At 40.6% G+C, this 26,633-nt stretch overlaps 1 protein-coding gene across 1 annotated transcript in view; it reads right to left on the reverse strand.

Moving 5' to 3' along the window:
• Nucleotides 1–336: 336 nt before the first annotated feature.
• NAT10 (N-acetyltransferase 10) overlaps nucleotides 337–26,633 on the reverse strand; it is a 32,277-nt gene continuing 5,980 nt past the window's right edge. The window contains exons 5-29 of the mRNA XM_007428715.4: nucleotides 25,905–26,027; nucleotides 24,972–25,033; nucleotides 24,002–24,116; nucleotides 23,053–23,160; nucleotides 22,333–22,466; nucleotides 20,999–21,092; nucleotides 19,004–19,102; nucleotides 18,425–18,561; nucleotides 17,226–17,350; nucleotides 16,406–16,556; nucleotides 15,542–15,638; nucleotides 14,207–14,323; nucleotides 13,606–13,707; nucleotides 13,429–13,503; nucleotides 12,862–12,978; nucleotides 12,570–12,703; nucleotides 11,815–11,863; nucleotides 10,677–10,770; nucleotides 8,424–8,534; nucleotides 5,218–5,390; nucleotides 3,036–3,155; nucleotides 2,670–2,768; nucleotides 1,773–1,846; nucleotides 915–998; nucleotides 337–604 (exon numbers count right to left, since the gene is read on the reverse strand). Of these exons, the coding sequence (XP_007428777.1) occupies nucleotides 514–604; nucleotides 915–998; nucleotides 1,773–1,846; nucleotides 2,670–2,768; nucleotides 3,036–3,155; nucleotides 5,218–5,390; nucleotides 8,424–8,534; nucleotides 10,677–10,770; nucleotides 11,815–11,863; nucleotides 12,570–12,703; nucleotides 12,862–12,978; nucleotides 13,429–13,503; nucleotides 13,606–13,707; nucleotides 14,207–14,323; nucleotides 15,542–15,638; nucleotides 16,406–16,556; nucleotides 17,226–17,350; nucleotides 18,425–18,561; nucleotides 19,004–19,102; nucleotides 20,999–21,092; nucleotides 22,333–22,466; nucleotides 23,053–23,160; nucleotides 24,002–24,116; nucleotides 24,972–25,033; nucleotides 25,905–26,027 (2,685 nt within the window). The 3' untranslated portion in view covers nucleotides 337–513. The remainder of the gene's footprint in view (nucleotides 605–914; nucleotides 999–1,772; nucleotides 1,847–2,669; nucleotides 2,769–3,035; nucleotides 3,156–5,217; nucleotides 5,391–8,423; nucleotides 8,535–10,676; nucleotides 10,771–11,814; nucleotides 11,864–12,569; nucleotides 12,704–12,861; nucleotides 12,979–13,428; nucleotides 13,504–13,605; nucleotides 13,708–14,206; nucleotides 14,324–15,541; nucleotides 15,639–16,405; nucleotides 16,557–17,225; nucleotides 17,351–18,424; nucleotides 18,562–19,003; nucleotides 19,103–20,998; nucleotides 21,093–22,332; nucleotides 22,467–23,052; nucleotides 23,161–24,001; nucleotides 24,117–24,971; nucleotides 25,034–25,904; nucleotides 26,028–26,633) is intronic.

Consider the following 26,633-nt stretch of genomic DNA (forward strand, 5'->3'; position numbering starts at 1 on the left):
ATCCCATGGGATGCTTTTTAATCCCACTGCATATAAAATAAAATTCCACTCTGAATTTAAAAACAAAAAACAAAACCTAGCACTGAGCCCTAGCCTCCATTCAAATCTCCAGTAAGAACAAGGGAAGATGTTCAAAGGCGCACATGCACGCAAACATGCATGTGCACATGCGTGCACACACACACACACACACACACACAGAGAAACCACCAGATTTTGTAGGGCAAAATATTAAAGTCACAATTCCTGGTAATAATCCAATTTGCTGCTCTGCAGTCTCTTTTAATGGAACGCAAATGCTGAGCTGGCAGCAATAAAAATATCTTCCAAATGGGGTTGCTTCAAGGCTGCCTTTATATTAAGCAACAATAACAATAAAAAATCCTTGTGGCTTTTCCACTCCCAAGGTAACGTTTCCCCATAGCTTCAACTCATTTGTGTGGCAAAAGACATTAGGATCTCACAAAACAGAAAGTCCAAGTCCATACAGTGGGTTTTTTTCCCCTTTTTTAATCATTTCTTCCATTTCAGCTTTGGGGTTTTTTTCTTAAATTTCTTCTCCTGTCTTGATCCTACGGTGGCTTCGGATTTTCTCTTCTTGTCACTGAGGTAGAATATAACACACAGGCCATAAGGTAAACACGCAGTCCCCTGGGTCCCAAGTCTCCCTGAAGCTAACTTTAAAAAACAAGTCAAGATGGTAGCTTAGTGTCCAAGATTCCCAGTCTAAAAAATGCTAGAAGGAGCCTGTGCCAAGAGCTTCTCTCTGCTGATGAGGAAGCATCTACATCTCTTCCAAAAGCCAAGATCTGGCCAACAGTAAGACAGTTTTGCTAATTCCTTACTTTCCTAGAATTGGAAAGAGACGCTAGTTGGATGATAAGCCTCTGAGATGTGTGCACCCCAACACTAACCTTTTCAGGCTGACCACAGATGCATTCTGTCCTGCTTTACTCAGCACTTCGTTCCATTCTTCATCATCCCCTCGGATGACGTATCTAAGTGAGAAGCAAAAGCACTTTGAACACAAGGCAACCTGGTCAGAAAACAGTAATTTCTGCTATAGAGCAACAAGTCAGAATTCTGTGCAGGCATCCTATCTAGCAACCAAGAGCAGGATCCAACCAACCCAGCTGAAAAGTGAGATTCCTAGGTGCAAAACTGCACCTGCATTTTAAAAGAGCACGATTTATTTAGCATTGGTTGAAATGTTTATGTTGATAAAAATGAAATCAGCCCACCAATCCTATACCAGTCCCCAAAATTAGGGAAAGGCAGTCATACTTAACACGTAATCGTTATTAAAGGAAGGAGGGGCAGAAGTCAGGCATAAAAGGGAAAAGGAAAAAATGCACAAATCCAGTGTGTGCTCTTTGTCCCTTACCACAATTAATACCCAAGGGACCTACTTTTTACATTATAAAATAATAATATGCATCTGATCTGGCCAAACACCAAACATTTCAGAGAGATTCTATGGCTCATTGAAGCCAAACAAATACCATTCAAAGCAAACCAAACTGAATGTTGACCTTCCTGAAGCCTCAGGAGAAGTTTGGTGCTTTGGAAGGCTACATAAAGGCAGATTTTGTCTTCCTCTTTACTGATACAGAAAATATCAGGGAGGGATTCTATGTTTTACCACGGAACAATTTACTGGGGGAATTGTAATGTCAATGCTTTGACCAAATAGCTTAAATCATTCAACTTTCCTAGACAATATATTTATTTGTTATGGGGGTAGGGGTGGGAGAAAGAACAAAAGATTTTACTGTGAAAGGTCCAGGTCTTTCAGCTTCCCAATATCATTCTTATGTTTCTCCTGAAATTCTTTGGCTGCTTCTTCCTGCATCAGAAAGTCCACATTATAAATAACAGGCATTGTATATGGTTATTTCAAATGAATGCATATAGGTCAGCTCTTAAACCAAGGACAAAAGCTAATTTATTATCTATGTTAACTCTAAAGAGCCTGCTGTTTCTTAATGCATCTCACATGAGATAGCACACCTATACATTCTAAGTAGGAAGCAGAATTCCCAGGAAGATTGGCCCTTCAACATATCCTGATATCATGCATTCTACACATTTGGTCAGCTGGAAATGTATAAACATTACAGAAATCATCCAAGTTATTGAAATGCTTCCAGTAGAAGATAATATAAACATTTCCATGTAAGCAAAACAGTGGTCCAGCATCTGTCTTCAGGAGTGACCTGCCAGACACTTCTCAGTGCTCATAAGCTGGACTTGAGGGCAGCAGTGTTATTTGCTCAACTTCTAGTACTCATAGCCAAACTGTCTTTGTATATGGTGATTCCATTATATGTCAAGCACATAGCAAAAAAATCATGAGGAAAGGAAACTGTCAAGACTTAGCACCAGCAACTGAAAAGCTTATTATAGAGCTAGTTTGGTCTAGTGGTGAAGGCACCAGGCTAGAAACCAGGAGATGGTGAGTTCTAGTCCCGCCTTAGGCGTGAAAGCCGGCTGGATGACTTTGGGCCAGTCACTGTCTCTCAGCATAACTCACCTCATAGGGTTGTTGTTCTGGGGAAAATAGAAGGAGGAAGGAGAATTAGGTATGTTCACCACTTGGAGTTATTTATAAAAAATAATAAAGGCAGGATAAAAAAATCTAAAAAAAAAGTTTATATAAAGATAATTACCAAATCTTCATTTAAAGATTTCAGGGTTGGTTCCATTACAACTTCTTTCATTACTGCCATTTGCTCTTCTACAGCCTTCTCCTGGATACTGTTGAACAACTAAGGAGCAAACAAGGGTGGAAATGATCACCTTCCTCCCCAAGAATATTTCCATAAAGACATCATCACCCTCAAAATATCATTCCTATATATTTCCTAATTTATCTCCAGCGAATTTCTATGAATCACTACTGGTATAGAAAGCACAATACATACTACAAACATACTGAAGGCATTTCTCTACAAAGAATCTGTAACAGAACACTAAAGTATTGTGTTTTGGATTATGATGAATCTTGTTAAGTGCAGCCCCCAAATGACATTTACCTGAACAACTTTGCGGATGGTCCTATTGAAGAGGCCCATTAGCTGGCTACTAGGCAGTCCTATCTCTTTCTCCAGCTGGTCCACAGATTTGTGCTGGAGACCAATTCCAAGAAGAAGAGCCTGACAAACGAAAAGATTCCTTTGTTTTGATGCAGCAGAACAACAGGCTTGATCTTGGGCAAGTATGATCTTATAGCAATGTCTCATCTAGCCATTTTCTGTACTAGCAAAACTTAAACTTTGGTAAGCATAACTCAGGCCAGTTGCAAAAGACTACAACACATGAATTGCATACATAGCAAGTACACTTCACTAAACCACCACAGATCTGGTTAACCTTCTTTTTAATTATGAAGTGTGAACATTTCTCTGTGCCACACAATGTATAGCTCATGTTCTCTTCTCCGCATCTCTGTCTTTCCCATAAATCCTTTTTTCTGGTGTTCCATATTTGCTATTTCCTATTCGTGTCTCCCTGTCAGGTTCAGCCCAAGAACAACAATGATGCAATCCAGTCCAGTCCAGTTCCTTTATTAGCTCACACCTAATAGACAGAATCTCGCCAGACTAAACCTGTGGTAAAGCAACTAGTGGATATACCCCGTGAGACTCTAGGGAGGGGCTAGCCACATCCTCTTCCTCTTCCCACGCTCTTGCTGTGGACTGAGAAAGCACTTGCTCTGGAATGTTCCCCCTCCCTCCTGATAACCTTAATCCTCCATTCCTGTATCTTCCTCGCTCAAGCCTTCCATTACACTCCGCAGCCCAGGTCAGTTCTTCCTTTTCTTCCTGCTCTGTTTGAGCCCCAAAATTCATCTACTCGTACTTCTACTTCAAACACCAGATAAGCTATGTATCATAATAATTTGGATCTACACTGAAGTGGCAGCTCCAGTTCTTGATGGTAGCTAATAACTACAGTATCTACATTCAATTTCTTTAGTAAAAGGTTCCTACTATTTCCTTCACAGCTACAGAGATTTCACCATTCCATGAGACCACAACTAAGTACGGCTGATGCCCCCACCTCATGGTAGAGTTGAAGCCCCAGCAAAGAGCGCTAACCAAGGCCTGCGTAGGGGGCAATGTGGTGAAGGGAAAACACCTGCCTTATCAAGAGCAAGCATCAACAGCAAGGGACTGGGTATTTTCAGACTCACTGCTTGTTGATCTTAGAGGCTGCAATAATGAGGGAAGAAGTAGAAGTGGCAGGTTGGAGGTGGATGCATTCTGATGGCAGAGAGAAAGCTAAAGCAAAAGAAACTACTGCTGGACTTCTCTATTCAAGGCTGTAAAACTCTCCCCACCCTTCAATGAGGCCTGGCCTTGAACCAGCTCACTTTCTAGATCAGTGTTTCTCCGCCTTGGCAACTTTAAGATGTGTGGACTTCAACTCCCAGAATTCTGGGAGTTGAAGTCCACACATCTTAAAGTTGCCAAGGTGGAGAAACACTGGTCTAGACAGAGAACTAAGCCATTCATGGCAGATGGAATGAAAGGGACCGAATTACTGTGAAGGAGAAGGGCTGCCTACACTTCCTCAGCTGAGGCTGGCAAACCAACCTTGTCCCTTGGGGAGAGAAAGAGGAAAGGGACATTAAGAACATCTCATCTCCTTAGTTTCTCATTTGAGTTAATAGTTCGATTGACTTAAGCTTCAAAAGAGTTTGACTTTATTTTAAACTTGCATCCCCAAAGACTTGAAGGTAAGGAGTGAATAAATTTAATCAAACTCCCTTCTCCTTTGGTGTGTCCAGTGTTTGCTTTTTTGGCTCCAGCGACTGCTAGTCAGTTCCACAACTCTCTTCCTAAACCCACAATTTACTGTGCAAGTGAGTTGATTACTAGTTAAGCTCAGAGATTTAACCACTTGGTTCAGAGACTGGGCCTAAATAAAATTTGGAAGCATTTATGATTCCAAATAAAGTCTGGATGTGTCTATGGTTCCAAAGGTAAACAGACTTCACCTTAGGAAGTTTCTGATTATGAAACCATAAAAAATCTACCACTGAATTCCAGAGAAGATCAAGATAAATGTGTAATAAAGATTTGGGGCTTATTGAAACACACAACATTTTAGAACATGTATATCATGGGCAAAAAGATGCTGGTGAAAGAAACAAAGCATCAGTTGAAGTGCCATGGGCTGGTGATCAAATGAAGTTAGATAAATAGTACATACAGCCTGAGTAGCAGAAAGAGTCATATCTCCAAACTGGTTGAGAAAGTACATCCTAGAAATAGCTGGGATCATATCCATGATCAAGTGATAGTCCACCATGTTTCTTGAGTACATCTCCAGTCTCTTCAGGTCATAAGGGATGAAGACACCTTCTAGCTCATTACGCCTGATTGCTGAGCGAATTGTTAGTCAAATGGAGGAAAAAGTAAAAGGTTATGCAAAAATAGGATCTGAAGCCATTTATCATCAGTAGCTCATGTTACATACACCAATTTTTATGCAATCTGCAGCTCTCTACATGTATTGATCCTTGATTCTCAATCCTCAGCCAGCCTGCCTCCATCCACTGGGTAGAATTTTAGGCATTTGCACCCATTCTCAGGGCACTGCAGATTATTATGTCAACTAGAAATTATGGGAGCTAAAGTTAAACACACCTGAAGAATTAATTTAGAGAAGGCTGATCTATGTAAACTTTTTATCTTTGAGTTGTGTGTTAGCTTAGGGGAGTAGGAAGTCAAGATAATGTATCGTGCATGCCATTAAGGAGTAGAAAACCACTAATAGTTACTTCTAATTTGAAACAGATTTCAAAGAGATATATATGACAGAAGAAAAATTACTTAAAAACTAGTGGGTTGTGCCTAAGGAGCATGAATTATTTTGAAAAATATTTGCATGCATCCAAATAGTCAAAATCAGTACAGTGGTACCTCGGGATACGAACTTAATCCGTTCCGTGACTCTGGACATATCCCGAGTTGGTCGTAACCCAAAGCAAATGTTCCCATAAGGTTCAATGTAAATACGGTTAATCCGTTCCGCCCTCCACCCGAATTTGGTCGCAACCCAAGGCAATTTCCCCATAAGGTTCAATGTAAAGTACAATCCGTTCTGAAACATATGCATTTTATTTTTACACCACAAAAACATGAAAAACAGTGCAACTGGCACAGCATGAAGAGGGAGAATGGGGTGGGGAGGCAGTTATTGGTTGGAGGGAGAGTCCCCTTCAGGGGTTTCCTCTCTTCTTTGCCTCTTAGCTGCAGGCTCAGTTCTGAGGAAAAACCTGTCTAAAGTCAGTTGTTTTTTCCTGCGCTGCATAACCCTCCGGAAATGAGAGAACACGTTATCGTTCATAAGATTCAGCATTCTGCTTGTCACAGTTCTGTTGGGGTGGTGCTTCTCAGTGAAATCCTGGCACTCATTCCATTTCTCCATGATGGACTTTATCACATCACAGCTCACCTCCTCCCCCTCCTCCTCTTCCTCAGTGGAATGCTCCTCGCCCAGCGCCTTCTGTTGCTCACTCTGGAGCTCAGCAAGTTCTTCTGTGGTCAGCTCCTCCTTATGGTCCTCAACAAGCTCCTCTATGTCCGCATCATCCACAACCAGACCCATGCTCTTGCCCATGGACACAATCTCCTCCACTACCTCTGCATCAGACCCTTCACATTCACGTCCAGCAACACATTCTGGCCACAGTTTCCTCCAGGCTGAGTTTAAGGTCCGGCAGGTGACATCTTCCCAGGCTTTGTCAATGAGGCTGATGCAGTGGAGGACATTGAAATGTTTTTTCCAAAACTCTTTGAGAGTCAAGGATGTTTCTTCGGTGACATTGAAACACCTGGTGAAGAGCGCTTTTGTGTACAACTTCTTGAAGTTGCAGATCACTTGCTGGTCCATGGGCTGCAGAAGAGGTGTCGTGTTGGGGGGGAGGAACCTGACCTTTATGAAGTCGTACTCGGCTTCCATGTCATCCACCAAGGCTGGAGGGTGTGCCGGGGCATTGTCCATCGGGAGAAGGCACCTTTCAGGCAGCTGGTTCTCAGACAGGTATTTTTTAACGCTGGGTACGAACACCTCGTGCAGCCATTCCATGAACAACTGGCTTGTGACCCACGCTCTCGCATTGGCCCTCCACATGACAGGCAGTCTGGCCTTGTTCACATTGTGCTCCCTGAATGCACGAGGGGTCTGGGAATGGTACACGAGCAGCGGCTTACTCTTCAGGTCGCCGCTTGCGTTCGCACACAGCAAAAGGGTCAATCTGTCCTTCATGGGCTTGTGCCCTGGCAGTGCCTTTTCCTCCTGCGTGATGTAGGTTCTCTTTGGCATCTTCTTCCAGAAGAGCCCTGTCTCATCGCAGTTGAACACTTGCTCAGCGACGTACCCTTCCGCCTTCATGAAGTCCTCAAATTCTTTCTTGTAGGCTTCTGCAGCAGCCTTGTCAGAACTGGAAGCCTCACCATGTCTTGCCACACTGTGGATGCCACTTCTCTTTCAGAATTTCTCAAACCAGCCTCTGCTGGCTTTAAATTCCTCACTTTCTGCGCTGGTAGAGGGGTTTGTCTGCAGCAAATCACTGTGCAGCTTCCTGGCTTTCTCGCAGATCATAGCCTCACTCATGCTATCACCTGCCAGCTGTTTCTCATTCAGCCACACGAACAACAGCTTTTCCACCTCTTCCAGCATTGGTGTCCTCTGCCTCGTTAAGATCGACACTCCTTTTGCCACATCAGCTCCTCTGATGGCATCTTTATTCTTGAGAATAGTCGAGATGGTCAACTTCGCCATCTTGTACTCTGAGGCCAGATCAATCACACGAATGCCACGATCGTGCTTTTCTATAATTTCCTTCTTCAGCTCGATCGTCACTTTTCTCTTCAGAGCCTTACTCCCACCAAGCCTGCTCTGCATTTTCTTTGGAGCCATGCTAACACGCACACCAAAAACCTTCGCAAAACACCGCAAAACACACCACAAGCCTCACCGAACGTCTCCTTGCTACCGCGACCTCGCCCACAGGAAGCCGCGACCGCGTGGCAGCAGGGAAAATGGCCACGTATCCGGTTCGTAAGTCGAGGCGAGTTCATAACCCGAGGTAAATTTTTCCTGCCGAAGCTGGTCCTAACCCGAAATGTTCGTTAGTACAGGCGTTCGTAACCCGAGGTACCACTGTATTGCTAAAGTATATTACCAAGTTTCATCCATTTTAAAAGAAGGATATAAAGGTTTAATTAAAACTGAAGAGGAAAGAAAGGGAAAAGTGGATCTGAATGAAAGAAAAAGTCGGGCTTGAATGTTTGGCCTACTAGAAACAGAATGAAGATCTATGAAAATTCTTCTATTCACGTCCACCTTTTTCCTAGATTTTGTTTAAGTTGCTTTATAAAATACCCTGCCAGGAGCTTGCATATACTTACAGGATTGTGACTGTTGCTTGACATTCCTGTTTTGCAATATGTTCAAAGCTAACGATGGGGAGAAAGTGCTGAACTGGTAAGACAAGAGAGACAAGAATCTCCTCCTGAAATCTGTAGGGCAAATGAGAAAACAAAGGGCTATCATGTAACACAGTGTTTCTCAACCTTAGCTATTTTAAGATGTGTGGACTTCAACTCCCAGAATTCCCCAGGCAGCATCTTAAAATGGCCAAGGTTGAGAAACACTGATGTTACAAATAACTTGCAACTTTTGTTCACTCAGCAACTGTGAAAGCTGGGATTGTCAAATTGTCAAAGTTGGTCAACAGCTTTCCCCATTAAACTGGATACAGGCAGTCACTGTGTTAAGAACGTCCGACTTACAGACAACTGTACTTATGAACAGACTGCCATAAATACTATTATATTAAAAAATTGAGTTAAATAATAAATAATAAACACACTCATGAAAACATTGTGATGCTCATGAAAACATTGCACAGCTTCAGCAGTTCGTTGGCTCAAGGAAGGAGAACATCATCCGCCATTTTAAATTGTATCACATTGCCATTAACATCTGGAGTAGTTTCTTTCAATATTGTTTTACTTCTTCTTTTTAAATATTCTCTTAGTACGATTTTCCATTATAATCTTGTATAATCTTTTTCTCACCCTCAGTACCAAGAACAAGTCTGTCCCTCTTCATTTATCAATTGATTAACCCTTTTTGATTCTCAGTTTATAAGCCTCAAAATAGTTCTGTTTAGTGTTTCTAATTTCTTGTGCTATTTCTTCCTTTTCCATTGATCCCGTTTTATGTTTAATTAAGTCCATTTTAGCTTTGATATCTTTTTTTTTTTTTCTTGCGGGAATTTCTGCAGCTCTTCTTCCAGTTTTTTATAGTCATCCTCGATAGTTTAAAAATCTTTTTCTGCATTGTGTTTCTCGTATAGTCTATTATCTTGTATAGACCTTCATTAAGTCAAAGGATTCTTTATCTTTGTTCTTGCCAAGAGAAAGAAAAAAAAAGAGCAAAAGAAAAAAAAAGAAGAGGAGGGGAAAGGCTAGGTCTCTTTAAAAATCCAATGGGGGGGGGAATAGAGAGCAAAGCAAAGCTTCTACCAGAAAGAAGAGCTACTGCCACTAAACAAGGCTCTTGTGACTAACTCAAACTTTCCATCTTGAATATTTTCAAAGTCGCTTTCAACTCTGCTTTCTTATTTATAGTTATTTGGATGGCACCTGTATAAACATGCACATCCCACTATCTTTTTAGAAAGCCCAAGGTCCTTGAGCATACGTCACAATGAAAAAAAAAACACTATATCAAGCCTCTAGATGGCAGTGCAACTTTCTTTCATTTACTTTCTCTTAACTCCACTTTCCCCATTTCCAAATCAAAAAATATAGATTTCTTATAACAATAAAAAAATCTTAATCAAAAAAGAAGCTTGAGATAAGATTATTGAGTATTGAAAAGAAAAAGCCAGTCCAGTTAAAAATATATTTTTTTAAAAGAAAAACATCTTGCCAATTCCACTAAAAAGGGAAAGTTAAAAAACAAAGATTTTTTTCCCCTTTTTTTTTTATAAGGCTCAATCTCGCCGCTTAATCCACTTTTCTTCACTTTTAAAAATCTCTTTAAGTTACTTAAGGTGTTCTCTAAGAATAGTTGAGTAGTAAAAGTCCATCTCACCCGGTTGACACCCCTCTCCTTCTTCTTCCTTTGGAGCTGTCCTGGCTTTCGCAGTCATTAAATGGCTGCCTCTCCTCCGCCGGCTTCAAGAGCTTCTCCTGGGATCAATCTGGGACTTGCGGTGTCCCTGAGATCCGCAGGACACGCCCTTTGCGATCACCGTCTCTACGGGACGGCTTAGGTCCATCGGGACCATCCGGGGGGGGAGATATCGGCTGTGATCCTGGGAGCCCAGGATCACCCGCCGTATCGCCGCGACGCCAGCTCCGCCCCCACATTGCCATTCACATTGTGTTGACTGATGCTAAATAACTGTTCCAACTCACCTACAAATTCAATTTAAAGACAGATTTAGGAATAGATCTTGTTCCTAACCCAGGGACTGACTGTAATGTGATTCTTCAGGCAAAGTTACAAAATACACCAAGCTGTTGGAGACTTTGTTCACTAAACTGACTGTGGAGCTACTGTTCCAAAGTAGCACCACTGAGATAGTGCCATTATCCCAAGCCTGTAATGGCTGACTGAACCAGTCACCAAAGGTCTTAATTAGTCACCTTTCCAAAAAGCAGCGAGCCAGCTCTCCTCTGTGTTCTCTTCTTCACTCAGCATCTTCAGCATAATGCATGAGTGTTCCCCAGTCAGATCATTCTAGAGACAAAGCCACTAATCGCCATTAGCACATTATGTTTTTGACAAATAGCAACTATTTGTTTAAACAGCTATTTAAAGTATCTTTTTTTTCCTCAACAGAAATATAGTCAGCAGGGGCAAGCAGGGATGGGAGAACATCTCCTTGTCATGAGAATTGAGTCATAACTGGCCTAAATTAACCAAACATTTTTCCTGAACTAAATTAAGAGCCCACTTTCTATCGTTGAATATAAGGGTTGGAACGGATCTTGAAAATCATCCCATCCAATCTCATATCCGGTGCAGGAATCTACTTCTATAGTGTCCCTGACAGATGGCCATCCAGCCTCTTATATCCCCACCACCACTTAGAGCCCCAAGTAAATAAATGAATCACTGCTTCTGCAGTAGGAGATTTGCCCAGAAAGCAGAAGAGAGACTTCCCCCTTGGCTATATCTCACCAGTCAACTTCCAGGTGGGTGGAAAAGAGCTGAGAGTTCTTTGGCTCAGATTTATGGGGCTAAAAAATTATAAATAGCAAAATAAAGAACAATCGTATCAAATAACTAACAAAGCTCTTGCATTTATTTTCTTAAAATACTGCTAGATGACATTTCAAGGCAAAAAATCTCCTAAACTGGTTTATAAAACCTTAGGAGCATGCTTCTTGTGGCTATATAAGACTTTAAATAGTGAGGTTTTACTATTACTCAAAATATATGAGTAAGTATAAACAATGCTTAATAATAACTATACTCTGAGATTCTGAACTATGAAATAAACATGCAGGGAAGTATTGGAACATCTTAATGATGACAGATCTACACAAGCAGTAGTTCTACCACTCAAGCATAAGATTATATTTGGAAATGACAAAACATGTGCGTGTTTGTCCCTCTTGTTTCCTCTTATTCCACCCTTCTTGTAAAGAAAAACCACTCTGCCATTTTCTGAACAAGAAAAATCAGCTTATTTGTCAATGGGACCTCCCCCTCTCCCTGAAATCACAGAAGTAATCATAGAAGTCCTGTTGAGGTCTTGGACTATAAAACAAGACTTACTGGAGTCTGTCTCAAATAGACTGGCACAAATCCACCCCGTTTCCAAAATCTAGTAGGAAAGAGAAACAATAAAAATTAATCTATAAACAAAAGAAAGCTTAGTCCCTTATTTTATCAATTTAAATACTGCATACTATGTCAGAAATACATCCTCAAGCAATATGTTAAAATATAAAACAATTGTGGGACATATCTATCCTGCTTTGAAAACTGAACATTTTCAATTACAAGTTTTCACAGACAACCAAGTCTCCAAAATACTGTCTTTCTCAAGCAAGTCTTGCAGGAAGATAATTTTTTTTCTTTCTCTTCTACTCAAATCTTGCTTAGTGTATAGCAATGTAACATCTTGCGTGTGATGCTAGGTAATGCCTACTTCACAAAGTAGAAATGCCACCACCTTTGGATATGGGGAAGCTACTAGTCAGGACAATGTCACTGAGATGGATGAGAAAAATTTAAAATATTTGCCTGCTGAAATAGAAAGATTGTTTTGATTTGAAAAACTGAGTGAAATAGAATTATTGCAACAGAAAATTGATGCAATACCATGTTTGCAACAGAATTTGCTGAGCAGAACAGAAAATGCACACATTCCAAAGAATCCATAAGTAGCAAGTGTCCCAAGGAAGGGCAGTCAACAGTCCTTTAGTTGGATCTATTACTAAGATGCCTGTCTGGCAAAACACATAGATACAACAATAACTAAAATGAGCTTTGCCCATTGTAATGCACACTGACAGTAAAATGCTTACTTGAGAAGCCTTGGCGTCAAGCCATAAGACACCCCGAGGTAGTCCAGATTCTCGGCCTGTCTCTCACTCAGTTTGAGAAGCAGAGGTGGCAAATCCTTCCGAGGCATCACAGCTTCTTCTAGTAAGCTGACAGCCTGGAACAAAGGAGAGCAGCTTAACAGGAGAGGAAGAAGGACCAGATAATGGCTTAAAACTTGCTCATTCGCTGAACAGCTACTCAGACAGGCATTAAAGAACTCTGATGAAGCTCTGTGCAAACCTCACGCCACCACCCATATAGAAAATTTCATACCTCACTGCTCACAGTGGCAATTTCTCTTGGCTTCTGAATAACCTTTTCTTCCATACAAGGAAATTTGCCTTCATAATACATCTGGAGCAAACGCAAAGCTCGGCTACCATAACCCATCTACCAAAACCAGGAAAGATTTGGAAGAAAGCACATTAAAGGAGACTCTTAAAAGACTCTTACACCTTCCCATTTTATTTTACCAGTTATTACACAGGGTAGTAACTGCTGTGGTCTAATTTAAAAGGCTTTCACGAGCATGCATGGTTGTAGAGAGTGAGGAAGATGACCTTGACGGAGATAGGCAAAAGCTGTTGCCAAGGCAATAGGGGCTAAAGCATTTTTAAGCCCAGAACATCAGCTTTCCAACCACTGGTATATAATTCAAAAGAACATAAGAATCTACAAAATTAATATGTGAAGTAATTTCTGTCCAAAAACAAACATATCCAGACGCTGAGATCAGCTACATTATATATAGTTTGCAATTATTCTAAGCAAGGTAATATTCGATTTACTGTCACTGAGATGGCAAAAAACGTATTTTGGTGAAATCTGAAATAAATTTACCGCTTGGTAATCAGGGTGGACTGCAATGCGAACAATTCTTCCACCAGAAAGGCTCCCGAAATCAGGATCTTGGAACTATTAATAAAAATGGGAAAAAATAAGAAAAGAAATGGATGTTAATGGATACGTAAAAAGAGAAAAACAAATCAATTAAGACTGAAGTACAAAATCCATTACCTGCTCTGAGATATTCCATGGAATGAGATCTCCTGAGGCTTTCTTCCCTCTAGACAGGCTGTTCATAACAGACTGTCGTGAGATCTCACCCTCCAAACACACCTGCAAGAATAAAGGAGAGATCAGATTCCATTCTTCAGTGGTAGACTATACAACATTGTTTACAAATACTGTGTATCAGGTATAGATTACTTAAAATAGTAACAGTGTATATCTAGAAAGTCTGGGTTAATCCAAACTCCTGTTCTGTTCTGTTCCCCTAAAACAGTAATGCAAATGGGGTAGAAGCTGCTGGAAACAGAGTTTTGTTCCTGACACATGTTTTATAATAGCAAAAGTATTAATGAAAGTCTACATTAATTGAGAAAACAGTAATACATATGCTTTGTTTTTGCTAACTCCCAAACACTGCAGCTAAAACAAAGATTCCCAACTTTTTGCTCACAGAAGGACAACATGATACATTTCCTCCCTGGAACCAATGAGAAAAAAATATAAATTCCCTAGGGAAAGATTCAGAGCCCTTACCAATTTCTCTGTTTCTGCTTCTTCCTGTCTGATCAAATTCATTACTTTGGTTACTGGAAAACATCCTCCTTACCTGAACAACAGCAAGCACTTCTGGCAAGGAATTCTGAGTAGGTGGGACTGGTGGCAAAAGGCAAAAGAGATGATGGGCTGGAGCGTCTGAAAGCATCTGGAGGTCATTAGGAGAATTCTGGAGGTTGCAATCACGTTAGAGAATTAGGTCTCAGTAATACAAGCACACTTTGTTAGTTCAGGCTATCCGTTATTTTTAAAATGATACTTTTTATTAAAATACTTATTCAAAATCCCATGTCTTTACAACACTCTGTATTAGGTATTCTCAATTCATTCCCATATACGGGAAGCTGACAAAATTATCCTGGTTCAGAATGCTGTACGTTTCTGTATGACCCAATGGGGCCTCCAGGACTGAATTTAACATTATCTTTAGTATGCATCCTTCATTCAAATCTCAGCAAGTTTTATTTCTTAGAATCACATAATGGATGTGTTTGAGGGAACTTACAGGTTATCTATTCCTACCCTCTGCTCTCCTTGACAGGTCCATCCAGTCCATCTGAAAACCTCCAACAAGGGGAGCCCAACACTGGAGAACATTAGGGTTTTCTCTGTACATCGAAACCTCAATTTAATGGATCTCCATCTAGTGGACTTTGGATGCAACAGCCCAAAATTCAACCCAGACATCCCCCCAAAACACTAGACAAGTCCACTGCATTCAAAGTAATCCAGACAAGGCAATTAAATTTACATTAATTTTACCTTAATTTTAAAAGATTTGCAGCAATTTTCATCACCTGTGTATTGGTGCCATTACATAAATGATGCAAATCATCAAAATGCTGTAATTTTGAATTTGGGAGTAACGGAAACCTCCTTCTCCCACATCATCTGTTAAAATGAGCCTCCTGCTATATTTTAAACCCTGTTAAAACAATTTTAAATGTACAACTAACAAGTGCACGTTGCTTAGCCTAGTTCTGGACTATGTTTCTTGTGCTGCTCATCTATAAATAAAACAAGAAATCAATGGATATTTCTGATTATGCACTAACTTCAATTATTTAAATAATAGATGAAAACATTGCCTAAAGGAGAAAGGGAAAGGGATAAATTGAGGCCCTGTAAGGCTGGGTAACTAGTAGACCTTTTGCTCAATTTGAATCGAGTAAGAGAGCCAGTTTGGTGTAGTGGTTAAGGCATCAGGCTAGAAACCAGGTGACAGTGATTTCAGTGGTGCCTCAGGCATGAAACCAGTGCAAAAAAACCTGTAGGGACTTGTTCAGGCAGTCGCCAGGAGTCGACATTGAGGAGGAGGGGGGGAGTGACCCCTCCATTTCTCTGCTAAATCCAAGCTGAAAATTAGAAACCAACACATATTACTAACCTTGTAGTGAGAAGCCACATATAGGGCCATTAATCTCTGAAGAAAAGTCTCTGATGCTTTGTGATAACAGAACAGAGTGTCTCTGTTCACATAGTATCTGAGTGTCATCCATGAGTTAAGTGATAAGTTCCTGATTTGTCTCTGAAGGCTAGAAGGAAGCAAGCCAAATTTTTCTCCAATCCTGAAAGACAGGCATTGTCCAAACATATTTACGCCCAACAGACTTCATAGGCACTGAAAAGCAGAGGAAGTAAGCAGCTATCCTCATCAGTGATTTATGTCTGCGTAAATTTTAAGATCTGCAAATGTTGGTAGAAAGGTAGTAGATATGATGAGGTTTGTTGCAAAAGAATGAATGTCAGAAGAAGCTAAAATGGCTGGGATAAGAGTGTGCCTACTTTGTTGCATGGAAGTGAGAGCTGGGTACATCAGGAGAAACATAAAAGTTGAATGCAATGGCAATGGGACACTTAAGGAGTGTGTGTGATAAAGCAAGAAGAGGCAGAGTCAAGAATGAATGGGTGTTGAACAAATGTGAGCTGAATGCAAAAGTGAGTGACCAGTACAAAAAAGGCACATCCTTAAAAAGAGGTGAGAAGTTTAAAGAGGTAACATATGAATCAGCATATGGATGTGGTGGTTTGCAAGGACAAAAAGGTATGAAGAGATATGGTGAATGGTGTTGGCATAAACTAGTTTTAGCTACCAATCCTTTTCTTTTTCTTATTTCATGCCATTCATTTCTTTGGTTTGCTACTTCTTGCTCTCTTTCTGCCCTTTGCGTAACGCTTTTCCTGAAAGAGAACCATGTGATGGGTACGTAGGTATGACTCTAAGAGCTGCACATAGCCTGTACAAGGATACAAATCACAGGTTTCAGGCAACGGGCAACCAGATATAATCCTTGTGATGTTGAGACAATCCAAGCATAGCAAGTCATTCAGCCACTTTTCAACAGGATCTCCTGGAGCATATCTAATGGATTCCTGAAGGGAAGCTTCATGCAGTGTACGGGCTGGGGAGAGATGATACAGAAAAGGTCACATACAAAAAGATCTAAAAATCTGTTTTGTCAGAAAAGAAAAAAAAAGGTGGTTGAAAAACAAGACCTGTAGCTGGCTGTCCCTAGAATTATTCCTAGCCTTATTCTTAGTCTTAAACGGCATATTATAACTTCTCATACTTTAACCCAATGACTGGACACATACATTGTGTTAAGTCAGTTTTTTAAGAGATAATTTAACTATTCCAGTTGTTTGGGTTGATACAACATGCCAAGCCATAAACCCCACGGGTTATAAACCACAATGCCTGGATATGCCTAATCTGGCAAACCAAAATCAAACAAACCCTAACCCATCTATATCACATCAGTAATGTGTGGAGCCTTTCCTCAACAGCCGATAAAGTTGAGGAAACAAGAAACCCATCATCTATCAGAGAACAAACAAACCCATCACCTAGCAGAGAAAGCAGATCCTCCGCCACCCAGGTGTAAAAACCTATCAAAGTTCAATTGCCTTGAAGGCTATCCTCAGATCAAAGACAGCTCACGGAAAAGTGATGGTTTTCTGCAATTCTCTGCAATGGCTTTCTTCTGCATATTCTTAAAAAGCGTGTAGGCTTAATTAAGCAAGACCACCGTGGTGTTATATAGCTGGAGGTTTTAGTCTCAGAGAAATACCTGAGGAAAGTTTAGCTGTAGTTGTTGTTTTGTTCTCTGCAGTTACACTGGCTTGGGCCTGTGCACTCTCCTGTCGTAACTGCTGGATCAGTTTCAGTGACAAGGAACGGCCAGTGCCCTCATATCTATTCAAAACAACAGAGAGAGCAGTCAGATGGAAGAGGCAAAAGAACAAGCAGAGCAGCTGGTTTTTAACTTATGATACAAACAGATTAATCCAAATTCTGTCCTGAAGATGTAAATGTATTTCTGGAAATGTTGAAGACATTGGGGAAAAATGCCAGGTTTGTTATTGTTCTCTTGTTTTTAAGGGTGAGGAAGAACAGAAATCCTTGGAAACATTGGAATGTATGCAACATTTCAGTCAAACCTCAATTTATTTTACAATAAACTGTAAAAGTATAAAATGCATCATTCATAACTTTGCCTAACAATTGTATTACTCCTCCTCCCAAGAGAATGGTGGCCCTTGAAGACAAGTCACAGCTTGAGGTACAATAATAAATTAGCCAATTGTATTATTCCCCTTCCAAAGAGAATGGTGGCCCTTGAAGACAAGTCATGGCTTGAAGACAAGTCACGGTTTGAGGTACAATAATAAATTAGCCAATTAAAAAACTCCAAAAGGACCTCTGAACACCCTGGTTTCAGAGCCAACTGATCAATTCTTTGCTTTGTTTTTTTCTATTGTAGGCCACCTGCCAAACATCTAATATCATTTACCTCCTGTTGTACAATTACCAATTCTGAAATAAATCAGAGTGTTGAAATAGCACTTCTAAACCCTTCTTCTAACTCAAATATTTAGTAACTTTTTCTTAACACCAAACCTGCCAACTACTTACATAATGCGGGGCGGGGGAGGGGCTAACGTGAAAATAACCCTGCCAACTAGATAAAGTAATTACTTACCACTAATGGTAAGGACTTGCGTGAATGTTTATCATTTGTTGACTGCATTATCAAATGGCAACCGCATGTGTGTAACTGAGCCATAACACGTTTTATATCACTGGATATTAATTCCGGCACGAGATAGTTAGAGGAAAGAGTTCACAAACTTAGTAGATGAAGCACAGTATATTCATTTGAGAGTCAAAAACAACAAGAACCCAAATTAAGTGCATTCTTCATAATCTTCAGAAACCTGGACAGAGGATCAGCAGTCTTTGTATGACTCCTTGGCAGGTAAAGCTTACCCATTGATAGTAGAAGCCATGAAGACCAGATAAGGGCCCAACAGGTTTTTCACCAAAGGAAGGGGAATGGCAGCAGCTTCATCGATCACCACAAGTTCAGCCTGCCCCAATTTCACAGCATCAGCGGGGTGGATATACTTGGGGGAAGAAGGGAATAGAAAAGGTGAAGGCAGCAAACCCTAAACTGTCATTCTGAGAGTGGTTCAGCAGCAGAAAAAAATAAACTCCATTAGAGCTCCTATAAATTTCTCATTTTGCTTGGTACCTTTTATCTGGAAATAACATAAATAAGCTACGCTTGCAAATCAAATGGACTAGCTAGCAACACTATGCAGCCCCTGTTCACATATAGCAGAACAGAACAAAATAAATGAATGGAAGCATTACTTTTTATTCAGGCTGATGAACTCTTATTTAGGGGTTTCCAATCCTGGCCTGTTCAGAAGCTCTTCATGTATTGATGAAAATTGCTTAAGTGCTGAATTCTGGCTTATTTAGTTATTCAACTAAAGAAGAGGAGCACCATTACAGGAAAAAAGTCCAAATGCCCAGTTCTCTAGGCAGAACACGGGGAAATACCTGGATTGTCTGTCTGTGTTCTCGGAACACATTGACTCTGACAACGGCTTTGCTGAATTCAGGGTTGAGAGACTGAATAATTTCATAATCCAGATGTTCCTGAAAACAAACATAACGGGCAATGAGAGTAATGAATTAAATATACTCTCTCTCTCTCTCACACACACACACACACACACACACACCTTTTTCATATATAACTCAAGGGGGCAAGCATACTTAATACTCCTATCTGCTATTTTCTCCACAACAAGAACCCTGTGAGGTAGGTTGGGCTGAGAGAGAGTGACTGGCCCAAAGTCACCCAGCTAGCTTTCATACCAAAGGGAAGCCCAGAACTCAGTTTCTAGGCCAGCACCTTCACCACTACACCAAACTGGCTCTTATTAGAAGGAAAAAAAATATTTCAGCTGCTGTCTTGCTTAGAAAATGATATACACTGTATAGAGACTGGAGAAACAGGATTCAGTCTTCTATAACTACATTTTCCCTATAGTCCAGGTTCAGTAATGTGATATCCATGTGATGCCCATCACACCCCAAAAAGCTCTTATAACTTCCCCAAATATAATTAAAATATTTTTAAATAGCTGAAACCTCCCATGATTGTGTGAGATCTCCAGAAAAGATCAACAAAGCCAAATGAAATGATAACACAAGGGTTCCATTAACTTTGTGGGGGGGAAATTGTCCAGAGATTGTATGAAAACATACAGAAATGTTGCTGATTCATGCTGTAATCTATGCAGCACAGAATTATTCTATTAAAGGCCAGCCTAAGACACACATATATCACATTAGATACAGGTAATCCTCATTCAACGACCATTTGAAGTTACAATGGCGCTGAAAAAGGAGGCTTATGATTGGCCCTCGAAGTTGTACCATCGCAGCATCCCTGCAGTCACATGATCGGGCACTTGGCAACCAGCACACATTTACGACAGTCACAGCATCTTGTGGTCACACAATTGCCATTTGCAACCTTCACAGCTGGCTTCTGACAGAATCAATGGGGGAGCCAGCAGGAAGTCACAAATTGCAGTCACATAACATCACACTTAATGACCGTGAGTGATTTGCTTAACAATCACAGCCAGAACTGATAAACTGATGTAGCAAAGTAGTCACGGTCATATGACATTTCACTTTATGACAGCACCACTTAGTGAGAGTTGCAGTCAATAAGTAAGGACTACCTGTAGCTGGCAAAGCATACACATCACAATTTCCCCAATTGATATGGTATACCCAGATTTCCAAGCAAAAACAGGGCTCGTGTTGTCTAAAAACATTCCATGAGTCAATTTCTAGGGTAACAATATTAATATCATCTCAAAATGGTCATGTTAAGCAAACACATACTTATGCACCTTCACAAAATGTTCATTAGTGCTGCTTTTCATTGATGACTATGGAATGGCCCTCTGAAATGACTTCCCATTGGTCATAATCCATGAAGGCTCTTCCCAACCATATGATTCGCTGGAGTGGTGTCGGACAGAATTTCACATTTTGTGAAATACAAACCCAAGCAGCCTAATCATGCTGACTGGAGTTGGGAATTGCAACCCAGCACATCTGGAGGCTGCCAGGCTTGAGAAGCTCCGTGTAGAATATGTACATGCCAAGGCAGGGAAGAGAGCCAGTTTGATGTAGTGGTTAAAGGCACTGGGCTAGAAACCGGGAGACCCTGAGTTCTTGCCCCACCTTAGGCACAAACCCAGCTGGGTGACCTTGGCCCAGTCACTCTCTCTCAGCCCTAGAAAGGAGGCAATGGCAAACCACTTCCCAAAAACCTTGCGAAGAAAACTGCAGGAACTAGTCCAGGCAGTCACCAGGAGCCAAAAACCGACTCGAAGGCGCACCCCCCCCCAAAAAAAAGACAGGGGAAGAGAGAAACTGGTGGAAACATATGATAGAGAAAATTTTTGGCAAGTTGAGATGCTCTAATGAAAATATTGTGTCCCTTCTGCCATTATCGTCTCATCTTACCTGGTACTGTAGAGCATCAAAGCCTTTAAATACAAATTCAAACAGGGTGTGAAGATTATCTGGACTTGGAGATGTGACAAAAATGTTGGAATAGCTACAAAAAAGAAAGAAAGACAGGAACAGATGCTACAACTTTTTTTCCTTTACTGAAATGGCAAAAGCAATTTTTAGCATATCATCTCTGAAACATCGAATCAATTAAAAAAATTATGATACAATGCCCCAATTGTTAAGAGAAAGCAAAACAAAGTTTCAATTTATGAAAAGGATATACAAATGTCAGTTATTAGAACAATAATTCTCTTACAGCATATTTATGGCTATTGAGTTTCATGGTTTTTTGGTAGTATCGGCTTGTGGAGGCTGGATTTTTAATTTGCTATTTACTTGACATTGTAAACTGACCAGAATATTTGGAGTAGTGTTTGAAAGAACAAGTGAGTGAATGAGTGAATAAATGAAAATGTACAATAGTACAGAAGCAGCTCTAGATTTTGGCCAATCTTTCAGTGACGTAGTAAATCTGTCCAGATTGCACTATTTTAGATTGTAAATGATGGATCACTTTTTAAAAAATGATGAGGTGTCCAGTGTAAGCTACCATTTGCAGACTGAAGTAAAATAGTCCAGAGATTGCATTCTCCACCTCAGTGAAAACTAGAGTTTATGGTATTCAAATTCACTTGTATTCCAGGCTGACAGTAACAAAATAAGATTTCCTCAGCACACCAATTTGCTGAATGAGTAGCTGGAAGCGTCATCAAATAAAAATTCTGATTCAGACACCAAAAGGATGCAAACAGATACCATCAAGCACTTCCTTAAAGGAAGAGAAAAATAAAAATTGCTTTGAATTAAGCTGTGACTATACATATGTATCCATATTGTTTTCTTGACACAACAACGGAAGTGTTTGCTAGTGCCTCCTTCTCGATGTTATTCCAGCCCTGGAATCCCCTGGAGGCTTCCCATCCAAATACTAACTAGATCTGATCCTGCTTAGCAAGCAAGGCCAGGCAAGGTTGGTTATGTGCTGCTACCTGCTGGAGACTGAAGGAACAGTATAACTGGCATATATTATTGGGTTATATTACCTATTTACACATGGCCAAAGGGAATAATGTACAGTAGAGCGAAAATAATTTCTGCTTTGAGCTTTCTAACTAAACTTTGTGAAGAGGCAAGTCCCCTCTCAGCAGCCACTTTGTGACTGTGCCCACAACAAGTTTTAACTTTCCAAACGTGCCCACTAGCTCAGAAAGTTTGCCTATCATTATCTTTAAGTCTGACCATTTCATACAAATCCCCTCTTAGAATATCTAGGAAAACCTTACCCAAAGGCCACAGCTCCGGCTATCGCCAATCCCAAAGCAGCTGATTTCCCACGCCCCCTGGCAGCTGTTAAAGCCACAGTGCTTCTCAAGGTCTTCTCAGAAATAGCTTCAATGAATTTCAGGACTGCTTTCGCCTGTCAGTGAGGAAAGAAGCCACCAAGACAGGTGATTGTGGACATCAATGAGAAAAGACAACAAAAAAACGTAAAATAAAATAGGAAAAGAGAAAGTATTAATAAGAATTATACAAAGTTACCCATAGAAGACATTATATACTGTATAAACAGAAGTTACCAACAGAAGAGAATATACACGAAGTTAGTTTAATCCTAACATATTTTGGCTTTTCTCAACAACTTGGATTCTGCAGACCTAGAGGGGACATTACTGTATTTGCATTATATCATGTATTTTATAATATAGATAAGGAGAGCCAGTTTGGTGTAGTGGTTGAGGCACTGACCTAGAAACCAGAAGATTGTGAGTTCTGAGCCTCCCTTAGGCACGAAAGCCAGGTGGGTAACTTTGGGGCAGTCACTCACTCTCAGCCCAACCCACTTCACAAAGTTGCTGTTGTTATGGGGAAAATAGGAGGCAAGATATGAGGTAAATTCACTGCCTTGAGTTGACCACAATATATTAAAAAAAGGTCTGAGAAAAATAATAATATAATAATAATAACAACAACAACAAGAACATCCCAATTTGAACATAAGTTACCTGATCCAGCGTTTTACAAGTATCGACCAACATGCCAACCGGCTGTGTGTCCTGTAAGCTCTCCTTTAACTCCTTCAGTTCCACATCACGAGGACTTTGGCTCTCTTCCTATAAGAGAACAGTTGTCTGAATCCAAAATAGCTATTTTTAAGGGAAAAATGGGAATAATATATGGAAATTCCAATTATGCTAAACATGAGCTGAGTCAAAAGGGAAAAGTGACCTTTTTGTAAATGCTTTCAACAATTCGCAGGAAATTTGGGGATGTTACTTCATCAAGCTACACTGAGAGTGTGGTTCCTTAATGGTGGGTTTGTTTGCCCTCGGCAGTGTCAGTATTTAGCCAAACCTGCAGAGCTGGATGTAAGGATGACTAGATGATAACCAAGTGGTTGTAATGCTCACGCAACTATTCCCAGAAAGAAACCCTGTAGGAACCACAGGAATAAACGGTAAGATGACAGAGAGTCAAATAAGAGCAGCAGCAAAGCAGGCTGAAAAATGGGAATGTTTTTACAAGTAGATTAAAAATATTTCCATTTTCACTCACAAAAATTTAAAAAGCAGTTCTAGAGTTACACTGAACGTTTGTCTATTCTGAGTTGTCCTTTGGTGGGGACTGTCATAGTTTTCTTCCAAATTAGTCATGGTGAGGACACTCGTAGGCATTTTTAGTTCTATCTGCTGTAATTTTTTTTACATTCTTCCAGGTACCACTTGAAATTCAAATTCTACTGAAAAAGCAGCCTCTAACCACTGTGTTTGGAATAAGAAACAACAGCCTGCTCTCCTGACACAGAATAAGAGGAGGCCAAAAGGAACACTTCTATTTCTTTTAAAGTCTATTCCTACTGCATATTAAATATCCCAATTAAATCCAAATCCAAATAATTACATATTTCATATGAAGGCCTAAAAGCATTGACGATTATGAGGTAAGTACACTCACCTGTGACCAGGGTGGAACAGCTGAAATGTTTGCAACATGACTAGAGATTGGGAGGATATTCAACTGATCATCAACAACTATGCAGGTTTTGCAAGAGGCCAGAGACAGAATGAACCTGCATGATGAGACAAGGGGGACAATAACAATATTGCTGCTGAATCTGACTTTTCCTCAGTGCACAAAACGTTCCTCCTCTTGCAGCTCCTCTGTACATCATCCTGAAGGTAAAGTGTCTCAAGAGCAGTTTTCAACAGAGCACATTTGACTGCCAAGAAAGCTTGTAGATACAGCAGTTCCCTTCAACAAGAACACTTCATTCATGCTCTCTGCCACTTGGTTGGTGGCAGAGATGGATTGTAACTTATAAGGCCCTATATGGCTTGGCCCCAGGATACTTGCAGAACTGTCTTCTCCAAGCTGCCCAATGTTTACATCATGAAAGAAACTAATAGTGGATCCCCATTTTCACTAGGCAAAATGACCTAAGGCTCACAGACCTTGCTTTTCCACGGGGCACTTGTGCTATGGAATAGCCTCCCACTTGAAATTCAGTTGGCCCTCATGTTGTTGGCATTCCATACATTTCTAAAACCTGAATTATTTTACAGAGACTTTGAAGGATGACATGGTGCCCCTGTTTTTTTTCCCCCTATGGATAGGATTATGTTTCCTTTGTTGCTTTTTATTAGTGCCACGTTAACTCTATTCTATGGATGTTTTATTGTAAAGTTGTATTTCGAACCACCAAGTCTCTTGATTGTGGGGAGATACAAGCCCAATCAACCAATCAATACAGTTGAATTTAATACAGACTTTCTAAATGTTTCCACTAGAAGGCAGCAAACATTTTGGCAGGTGTGAAACCACTTCTTGTATGAGGAAAATACTCAATCAACACAACAGATAAAGCAGATAGATCAACTTTCCTTGCCCTTGCACATTTGCTAACTTGTGTAAGTGCTCAACCTACCTTTCATTAAATCTGCCAACCACATCCTGATGCGCCTCTGTCCTATAGCGGGAGTGGACATCCTGGAAAATGAAGAGATCCTTATGTGAAACCTGAATGGCCACCAACTACCCACACAATTTGCAGAGCTGCCAAATATTGTACAGCCTCTGGTTGGACTGAACTACCTTCCAAGGTCACATTTCACTAACAGCTGCATTCCTAACATCTCAGATTTAGCCCTTTCCAAGACTTTGGGGAAAACGACAAATCAAGAAAAGAATACATGCGTACGCCACTCTGCCCTCCACAAAACTCACCCATCGCTTCAAAGAAGCCTGGCCTTGAAACAGCTCCCTTCCCTGATGGAGAACTGAGCTGTTCCTCAAACAGGAATGCCAGGTGGGAAGCAAAAGGACCACCCAAACCTCCTCAGCTGAGAGGGAAGGGGAAACCTCCTCATTCTGGGGAGGGAAAAAGCAAAGGCCATAAACTGCTACTATCAAGAGAGCTGATCTCTTTAGTTGGACACTATAATCTGACTGTGAAGCTTCAAAGGAGACTGAATTTGTTTTAAAGCCATGATCCTGAAAGCGTACAGGGGCTTGTGTGAATAAAGTAAGCAATCGCTCTACACCTTGGATATGTCAATGCTTACCTTCTGACACTTGCAGCTGCCTGTCTGCTCTCCCCCTTTCCACATACAGAGGTTATCTCCACCCAGTTCTCTATCAGAAAACCTCCCCTCTGCCGTGAAATGTGAACAAGGGCACCCAATACTTATTACAAAAGGGAGATTACATAAAGAACAGAGGCAGGAATGGTTGGGGAATGAAGCTTCTAAGAAAAACAGACTAAGGTTTGTCAGCAGTGCATATATTTCTCTTACTGTAAAAGAGTTACGTTAATACAGTTTAACAGAGCGCCAGGCCAGTTTATAAACAAAAAAAGTACCATGGTCATTGTGTAAAGCTGCTTCAGGGAATTCATTGTTCTCAGAAGAATTGCAATGATACCTCCCCCTTCCACAGTTTCAATCGTTCGAGCTAGGAGATTTGGAGTCAAGGCTTCAAAATCCTGGGGAAGATGATGCAGGAAATTTACATACTGTTTCCAGATTCGTTCAGATTCTATCAGCACCATCCCCACTGCAAACAACATAAGGCTTCTACCCCATCAGCTTTGCAAGTAACGAACTATTCTAGACCAGAATAAACCAGAAACCCAAGCACTTTGGGTTTATGTGGACTTGAATTTTCCCCCTTCTTGAAGGATTCCTGTACAGCCGAATCACACTTTTCCTGTGCATCTCCTTATTATCTTTACAAACCATTATCTCTTTCCTCTAAAGAGTATATCCCTCCTGATGCACTTCCTTGGCTCTTCCATTAGGAGAATGGCTGACAACAATGTAAACACCCCAATGAATTATTGTTCTATATTTTGCCTACCAACTTCACAACATTCAAGGATCCTAGACGCCACTTCAAATTATGGTTTAAAATGAACAACTTCCTTGTAACCAAGGACCAGATTCTTTTTAAGACTTACCTCCAACTGCTACAGGGTGGAGTTTGGGATAGAACAGGGGGTTAAGTATAATACACCTATTTTGCTTTCTAAACCAAAACCAGCACCTCCCCAAATCAGGACAAATCAGCATTTTTTTCAGGGTTTCAGGCA

Source organism: Python bivittatus, unplaced genomic scaffold (assembly GCF_059951505.1).
Source record: "Python bivittatus isolate LINGU-HERP-01145 unplaced genomic scaffold, Pbiv_v1 ctg000480_np1212, whole genome shotgun sequence".
NCBI lineage: Eukaryota > Metazoa > Chordata > Lepidosauria > Squamata > Pythonidae > Python > Python bivittatus.